The following is an 8,907-nucleotide window of genomic DNA, read 5'->3' as shown; positions in this document are numbered from 1 at the left end:
GAAGGAGCAGTGATATGGAAGGATATTAAATCCTTCGCTTGACGCTGCGTCTCTGTTGATGTTTGTTCTTCTTCGCCGTCAAAGGCTCCAGGAGTCATGGATCCTGGAATCCTAGAATCCAGCTTCCAGTTTGTATGCAAATACTTATGAAAATACTTAAGAGCGTCTGCACTCATGTTTGCTTTGAAATAGCGGGCAGGGAGGAATGTAAACTTCAACACACACACACACACACACACACACACACACACACACACACAAACATAAACACGTGAGTTAGATGTTTATCTTTTAGAGAAAGGGAAAAACGCCTCGTGTCGACTGCAATATTGTCTCTGAGGATGATCTAAAGGACTGACGTTTCTTTTGTACGTAACGGTATTCAAACAAGCGAAGTATTCCGCGGAATACGCCCAGTTCTAAGAATATAGTTTGGGTATAAGGGTCATAATGCTCTAATATAAGTTCTAAGCCCTGAGAGGAAGGCAAAGGGTGTGACTGACAACATTTCTTCTTAAAAAAAGGGGGTGTCAGGGATATCTGTAGAAGTTGCAAGAGACCTGAAGGGGTCAGATGCGAGCGGTGATTTGGTGAGTGGGAGTTTAACCAGAGGAATGTTCATCCTTTTCCTGATATGACATGACATGACATGATGCCATTCGCTGTATCTGTTCGAGGTCAGGGAAGGTCTGACGTCATCGTGTGTCCTCCGTCTTCTGTTTCCTCACAGACAAACCTTGTCTTGACCACCTGTTCATGGACTGCACAACAAAATGCTGTCACTAATTTAGGCCTCGCGTGAATCTTGGATCGTTTCAAAATATTTTGATTTCATTAAACGAATTTATTTAGTTAACATGAGCATTGTTCTCCTAAAATAAAATTCATTTCGTAACCAGAGGCCTTCACTGGAAAATAACTACCATTAATTTTTTTTTTTTTTTTTTTTTTTGTCAGTCGATGAAGAATGTGGGATACGATTGGACTCAGTCCTCAAAATTGAATGTACTCGGTGCGTCTCTCTCTCTCTCTCTCTCTCTCTCTCTCTCTCTCTCTCTCTCTCTCTCTCTCTCTCTCTCTCTCTCTCCTTCTAGAAGTAATACTTAATTGGAAAAGTTGCGGGAACTTAACAAATTCTACTTAAATTCATCAATTTATGTTCCCGTTTGAACTTCCGGGAACATTTGGTAGCTGACCTACTTATTATAATTCCGTCCATTTCTTAAGGTTAAAGTATTACTTAAACCCAAAATGTCAACATCTTTGAAAACCAAAAGGTCGAATTAAGGTCATTTGGGGTCAGATATTTTTAATGTTGTTTTAGATAGCTGTAAGTCTATTAATTAAATCAAAAAGCTTCTTTACAACGGCAAATGGCAAACTTACGCTAAGGAAAATAAAAACAGAATGAATGATTAATTTATAATATGATTCAACAAAGAAACAATTATGTAAGTGAATTATGTGAATAAATAATACTAAATGTAAATTATAATAATTTTATAATAATATAGAATGAAACAATGTGAAAAGTTAACGGCTGACATTTGCTTAACGGGTGGGCGGGGGGGCGGGAAAGCAGGTGACGTGCCAGATGTACGGTGTGTCTACTTCTTCGTAGTGTGCCTACAGTAGTGTGCGTGTGTTCGTTTACTGTACAGTACATCCGGTCGTCCTGCTAATTTCGTGTGTAAATATTGAACTTCGAAGCGTAATTCGTATCGGTAACTGTTTTAAGAACATTCAAAAATTGTAATTGATCTGTGTTATAAGATAAATCTTAAAAATATCGGGTGCTTTAAGGTGACGCCATCATGGCCTTAAGTGAAACCGGTGTCTGGTCCAACGGTGACAAAGGTAAAGAAGGATCTACATCAGTTTTTCGGCTGCATTTTCGCGGTAAAACTTAAAATGTTATTATTTAAATATTGCAAAATAACTGGTTTCTGGACTCTGCAAAGGAATCATCTGTTTTCTGCAAAAAAGCAGAGACGCCATAGGCTCTTGGCTAGCTAACAAAGCAGAGAATGGGGAAGGGCCCATCCCTGGTAAAAACTAAACCCCCATTTCAGTGACGCTTTGTCGGCGAAGATGCCCCAGGGTGAGATCAATTCTGATCGTCAAAGACCAAACATACACACACACACACACACACACACACACACACACACACACACACATATATATATATATATATATATATATATATATATATATATATATATATATATATATACATATATACATATATAATGTGTATATGTGTAATAAGTTATCAGAGTGCACGTGACAAATATATACGTAAATAACCATTTGAAAGGTGAAAATTTCAGACCAGGTACCAAGCGTTTTTGGGTACTTGGTCTGTAATTTTCACCTTTCATATGGTTATCTACGTATACATTTGTCACGTGCAGTTTGGTAACATATTACACACACACACATATATATATATATATATATATGTGTGTGTTTGTGTTTGTGTTTGTGTTTGTATATGTATATATATTATATATATGTACATATACATACATACATACATACATACATACAATATTATATATATATATATATATATATATATATATATATATATATATATATATATATATATATATATATATATATATATATATATATATATATATATATATACATATATATATATAGCAGCTCTAACCCTCCCTACTGCGATCATAAAACATCAGTAACAATGAGGCAGAACTACTGGGGTTCTGATCACCATAACATAACGTATCCTTGGCCCAAAGTCAAGGATCAGTAACCGGTGGTCTGGTGAGCGTTAGCTACCAAGGACATTTCCTTTGCGTTTTCATGCATAAAATATGAAGGCCTCTTACGGTATTTACTTCTCCCCTGCGTACGAAGTGTGCATTCAAACATTTTTGTATGGTTAACAAGGTCTAATTTTATGCAATGGTTTCCACCCACAAAGAGACTGAGAATGTTCTCTTCATTATCGTCGAGTCGTTGATGACAAACAAAGCGTATCTGTTGAGGAATGCAGCTTAACAGGTGATGGAAGGATTGACAAGCCTAGGGCGATAATTATGATTGCTTATCTGCACGTCACAGTGAATAGATTGAACTCGAGGTAAAGGCGTGATTAACAAGGAAACGTACGACAAGAGGGAGTTAAAATTCTAATCTGTTTACTGATAGAGAGGTATCAAAAGATGCATAAAAAGGGTTTGGTGCGTCATACTGAAAGAGAGAATGTATCGCTTGAGAGAGAGAGAGAGAGAGAGAGAGAGAGAGAGAGAGAGAGAGAGAGAGAGACAGAGAATGTTAGTTTGGACTTTCGAGGGTACAGATTTTCTGAATGCCGCAAAAACAATCTTATCAATGAAAAATAAAGAATAAAGTTACCGAAACAGCAATAATTAAAGTTTTATATATATATATATATATATATATATATATATATATATATATATATATATATATATATATATATTATCAGGTATTAACGTAATTGTCATTAATTTTATGTTAGTTTCAGCCTTGTGATTTTCTTTAATTAAGTTTGGTTTTGCTTGTGACAAGGCTGTGTTGCTAAAGACATTTGGTGGCCTCCTCCCCAGCATTGGAGTGTGTAAAAGTTTACTCCTAACTCCTCTATTGTTTCTTTTGATGTGGGTGAGAGCTGCCATGGACTCTGGAGTGTTGACTGGCAGTTTCGTCTCGTGTTTTTACGGTGGTCGTCCTTGGAGACAAAAGTTTTCTTCGGAGGGTATGATTCGTCCTCTAGTCAGTACGGGCCTGACTTGCATGCCTCCCACACATTTAGCCGCTTATTGGATCGTTTGGATTACCTTTTGCGCTGTGGGCTCAGTTCCTGTGCCACCCACGGCTTTCTGAGCTATTGTAGCCTACCCTAGGCTAGTGTTTGTGTGTGGTGTGGACTTCCTGCGGGCTCAGGACGACGCAAGGAATTATTCCCGTTCCGAGTGGACGCAGGAAGGGCGCCTCTGCATCCTCCAGGACGTCTTCTTCATCAGTGCGGCAGTTGTGGGGGCACTGTGGCCCGAGGAGGAACGTAGGGAGTCTGTGAACAGGTATTGTCCTCTTGGTATTTATTTCAGGGTGTCACTACCAGTAGTATACCCTGTTGCTACCTGTGCTCCAGAACTCCCTCCGATAGCTGTGACCTGTTGAGTGACGCCGTCCCTGGTTGCTTGCTGTGAGACCGTGTCAGAGTTCCCGGTGCTATGACCCTCAGCCTAGCACCACTAGACGCCAATAAGTGTGGGTGTAACCCTTTGTTCCCCCTATAAACTGTGAGGAGCTATTCCTTAGTTTTGGTGTTTTTTCTCATTATTATTTTTATTACTATTATTACTGTTATTATTATTAATGTTAAAGTTTAGTTTTATAATATTAGGTAGGAATTTAAGTGTTTTCTTTCTGTATGTCTCCTCCTTCCTTCCTAACCTTATTTAGTTATAGGTATGTTATTTGGGCCCTTATTTTATACTGCTTATGTGCTATTTTTCTGTTGTCTTAGGGATTTAGTTTTAGAGATTAGGTAATCCTACTGGATTTATTTAAGGACTGCATATTTTGTCCTGTAGTCACAAGGCTGACTGTTTATTTTTTTTGCTTTGTGTAATAAATATTGTTAAGTTTTTCTCGTGTTTTCGTCTCCATTGACCTTTATTTATTGGACACTATTACTGCCCTCTCTTTACTGGTGCTTTAAGAACTTGCACTTATGGCCCTCACAAAGGGTCGTAATAATTGGCGACCGTGACAGGATTGAGAGCTCAGGGTGTTCAGTGATTGGGTCTGTGGAGCGGCACTCAGTGATCGCTTCAATATTTGTTGCCTTGTTGAGTATTGTTGCCTTCCCCCCCGAATTATTTAATTTTGCATCATGGAGGAATTTATTTTTGATCCGGCCGAGTTTTTGGGGTCGGCTGATTGTTTGAAGCATCTGCCGGTTTTGAATAAGAAACATTTAATAGAGTGTGCACGGTGGTTGGGTATTGTGGTGAAGTCTTCGGACTCGAAGAAGGAAGTTTTGTTGTTAGTCAGGAGTAAGGTTAGTCAGGATATGGCTGACGCAGAGCATTTGGTTAGCGATAGGGAGAGTGATTTAGGAAGTGTTGGTGAAGGGAGTGTGGAAGTGGATAGTGACAATGTGAGTGTGGCAGTTGGTCTAACCTTGTTTGAGGATCCTCCTCGTATCGGTACCCTGTATGAAGGTCCTGCAAACTTTCCTAAGGTTTCCTTAAAGGTAGTGGGAATTTGTCTAATAATCCTTTTTGCCTCTTAATTCTGTACCAGTGGAACCTGTCCCCTTTCTAATGTTTTGGGTGAATCTAAGGAGGACAGGGAATTTAAATTAATATGTAAACGCATAGAGTTGCGTAAGATTGAGTTTGAGGAAAACGAGAGGGCTAGGCGTCATGAGAGGGAGATGGTAAATCTAAATTTGGAAATGGCTAAGCTACAGAGAGCAAATATGGCTAGCTCACCAAATGTAGAGGTTGAAGAGAAATTTAATTTAGGTGCGGCACTTAAATTAGTGCCTATGTTTGATGAGAAGAACGTCCCAGAGTTCTTCAAGGCGTTTGAGCGTGTGTCTACCTCGATTGTCTTGGCCCACAGAGATGTGGACAGTTCTTATCCAGTGTAGGTTGGTTGGCAAGGCAATTCGGGTATATAATGCCTTGGAGGAGGGAGTAGCTCGGGACTATCAAAAAGTTAAGAGCTTGGTTTTGAAAGCGTATGATCTGGTCCCTGAGGCCTATCGCCTCAGGTTTCGTAATTACACTAAACTCCCTGCACAGTCCTTTGTCGAGTTTGCCCGCATCAAGGAGGAACAGTTCGACGACTGGCTAAAGAGTCGACAGGTCGTCACTTTCGCGGCGTTACGTGAACTGCTGCTCCTTGAAGAATTTAAGAAAGCCTGTAGCAGGGAGTTGAGGGTATACCTAGAGGAGGTAAAGGCTACTAAAGTGAGTAATGCCGCTCAGTTAGCGGATGAGTATGTGTTGACTCATCGGTCTGGTAGTGGAAATTTCAATTATAAAATGTTGAATAACCCTTCTTCTTCACTCCCCCAGTGGTGGTAGTAGAGGAGAAGCCTCTTTATCGATTCCCCACACCCCTAAAAATGTTAACCCTAATTCTTTTTCAGGTGGTAGGGATATGGGTAGAGTCCAAGGAGAGTCTCCTCCCCCTAGAGTTTTTGTTAATAGGGGTTACCCTAATAAGGGTACTACCAGGTCTAATAATAATGGAAACAGAGGTTCAGGTCATCGAGGAACTTGCTACTGGTGCAACAAACCAGGGCATTTCCAAAGCCAATGCAATACTCGTCGACGTTACCTGGAACGTAATGATCAAAGTCCTGTGGCTGTAACTCCTGATAGGTCTAACGTAAATAGTAGTGCTGTAGACAGATCTGTAGTAGACAGTAGTAGTGTAGGTAGTAATGTCAAAGATGTTCCTAATGATCAATTGTGACTTGAGTTTGATAAATATGTATGGCCTGGAAAGTTGATTTGTGACGACTGTGTTGTCCAGGTTAAGTTTCTTAGGGACACCGGTTCTGCCCGGTCGTTGATTTTGAAGACTACTTTGAATGGTGGTACTAAGTATACTGGTAATTTTGTAGTGTTGGGAGGTTTCCCAGATTCAGTTGTGTCTGCTCCTTTGGTTAACGTCCACTTGTCTTTTCCAGGATATGATCGGATAACTGAGTTAGCTGTGGTGGATAGTCTGCCTATCCCTGGAATTGATGGTATCCTGGGGAATGACATGCTGGATAGTGAAGGTCGGGAGCTGTTCCCTATATTGTCCGTTAATGCCAGTCCCGTGACTGTAACTACTCGGTCCGCAGCAAGAGCTGCTAATTTACTTGATGAAGATAATGATGATGACTTAATGTTAAGTAGTGTAAAGTTAGATGTAGAAAGGCCCGGGTCAGTAGAGAGTAGTGTAAGTGATGTAGTTAGACCTTTTAACTTTGATTGTGACAGAGCTGCTTTTATTAAAGCTCAGAAAGATGAATTTAATTTTGATTTGGGTGATGTCGAGGATCTGACTAAGCCTAGGTTTGGTATTGTAAGAGGTCTTTTATACAGGTTTAGTCGTCCCGCCACTGATGATGTAAATAAAACTGGTCGTGTTGAACAGATCATAGTGCCGTCTCAGTTCAGAAAATCTGTGTTGGAATTAGCTCACACAAATTTCTTTTCAGGTCATTTGGGCATGTTGAAAACTTTCCACAGTTTGGCTAGATATTTCTGGTGGCCTGGAATGAAACTGAGTGTGAAGCAGTTCATCAGAGAGTGCGAAACTTGTCAAGTCATGGGGAAGCCGAACCAGGGTATTCCTAAAGCCCCGTTGCATCCCATACCTGCCATAGGTGAACCATTTTCAGAGTTGGTTATTGATGTGGTGGGTCCTTTACCCAAGACTAAAACTGGTTATGTATATTTACTAACTATCATGGATAGAGCCTCTCGTTTTCCTGAAGCTATACCTATGAGGCGTATTACTTCAAAGTTTGTTTTTGAAAAGTTAATGGATTTCTTTTCCAGGTATGGTCTCCCTCGTGTAATTCAGACCGACTGTGGGACGAATTTCACGAGTAAGGTATTTAGGGGTAAATGTGCTGAACTGGCCATTCAGCACATTACCAGCGTACCTTATCATCCGGAGAGTCAAGGTTTGGTGGAAAGGTTTCATCAAACCCTCAAGTCTGTACTTAAGAAACATTGTTATGATTCTGGTAGCGAGTGGGACAAAGCCCTCCCTTTTGCCCTCTTCGCTATTAGAAATCACCCTAACTCTTCTACAGGTGTAGCTCCTTTCGAGTTGGTATTTGGGCACAAAGTTCGAGGACCGTTAGAAATTATGTTTGAAATGCTAAAATCCAAAAAAGGAAGGGGGAAGTAAAAGTTGGAGGGTTGGTGGAAGACTTAAGGTCTAGAGGATGTTGAATGCCTGGAAGTTTGCCAGGAGAATTTGGAACAGTCTCAATCCCGAATGAAGGAAAATTTCGATAAAAGGTTAAGGTTCGTTCATTTGAACCTGGGGAATTAGTATTGGTATTGAGTATGGATCCGGACAGTTTTCTCGAGCCGAGGTATAAGGGTCCTTGGAAGGTTCTGAGGAAGTTGTCTGATGTTAACTATGAGATTGAGGCTCCCGGTTCAAGCCGTAAATGTAGAATATTTCATATTAATCGTTTAAAGCCTTATGTTGGCAAGTGTGGTGATCCCTTAGCGATTGTGTATGAACCCGTGTCTGTGGTAGTTGATGTACCTCCGGAGGAGTCCGATGACTTAGTGTGTCAGGTTCCTTCGGATGCATTGGGGAAAATATGCAAAATTTAGAACTGTTGAAAAGTAGTTTAGGACATTTAAATTCTAATCAAAGAGAAGAAGTGCTTAATTTAATCTATTATTTTTCAGAACTTTTTCAGGATGCCCCAGGAGAACCCAGGTTTTGAGCCATGATGTTGATGTGGGTGATGCTTCCTGTAAAGCAGAGTCCTTACCGGCTGAACCCTGTAAAACTAGATTTAGTCAGTAAGGAGATCAACTACATGTTGAAGCATGACCTTATTCAGCCATCTGTGAGTCCCTGGAGTTCTCCTATAGTACTGGTAAAGAAGGCGGATGGTAAGTTCCGCATGTGTGTGGATTATCGGAAGGTTAATACCCACACCAAAAATGATTCTTTTCCATTACCTCGTATTGATGATTGTCTGGATCGGATCGGGTCTGCCAAGTTTATTACTAAATTGGATCTGTTGAAAGGGTACTGGCAGGTTCCATTGTCCGATCGTGCTCGTGAGATATCTGCATTTGTTACTCCTTTTTTGACTTTACGAATGTAAGGTTATGCCCTTTGGCATGAAGAATGCTG

General features: G+C 40.3%; 1 protein-coding gene across 1 annotated transcript; it reads left to right on the top strand.

The window, feature by feature from the left end:
* The first annotated feature begins 5,077 nt into the window (after positions 1 to 5,077).
* Positions 5,078 to 8,372, top strand: LOC136852259 (uncharacterized). The gene is made up of 5 exons (XM_067126713.1): positions 5,078 to 5,260; positions 5,817 to 5,984; positions 6,167 to 6,364; positions 6,556 to 7,854; positions 8,046 to 8,372. Exons 1-5 carry the CDS (start codon positions 5,078 to 5,080, stop codon positions 8,370 to 8,372), a joined length of 2,175 nt encoding a protein of 724 aa, XP_066982814.1.
* The last annotated feature ends 535 nt before the right edge of the window (positions 8,373 to 8,907 follow it).

This window comes from Macrobrachium rosenbergii, chromosome 25, assembly GCF_040412425.1.
Source record: "Macrobrachium rosenbergii isolate ZJJX-2024 chromosome 25, ASM4041242v1, whole genome shotgun sequence".
Lineage (NCBI taxonomy): Eukaryota > Metazoa > Arthropoda > Malacostraca > Decapoda > Palaemonidae > Macrobrachium > Macrobrachium rosenbergii.
The sequence above is the reverse complement of the archived record's forward strand: the minus strand, read 5'-3'. Positions and strand labels throughout refer to the sequence as shown.

What these genes read in the sequence shown, in the direction of transcription:
- LOC136852259 (XM_067126713.1), top strand. Translation starts at nt 5,078, where the DNA reads ATGGCTGACGCAGAGCATTTGGTTAGCGATAGGGAGAGTGATTTAGGA. An exon ending in AGGAGGTAAAGGCTACTAAA is followed by an intron (nt 5,985 to 6,166) that starts GTGAGTAATGCC and finishes ATTCTTTTTCAG; the next exon opens with GTGGTAGGGATATGGGTAGA. An exon ending in TCGTCGACGTTACCTGGAAC is followed by an intron (nt 6,365 to 6,555) that starts GTAATGATCAAA and finishes TGTGTTGTCCAG; the next exon opens with GTTAAGTTTCTTAGGGACAC.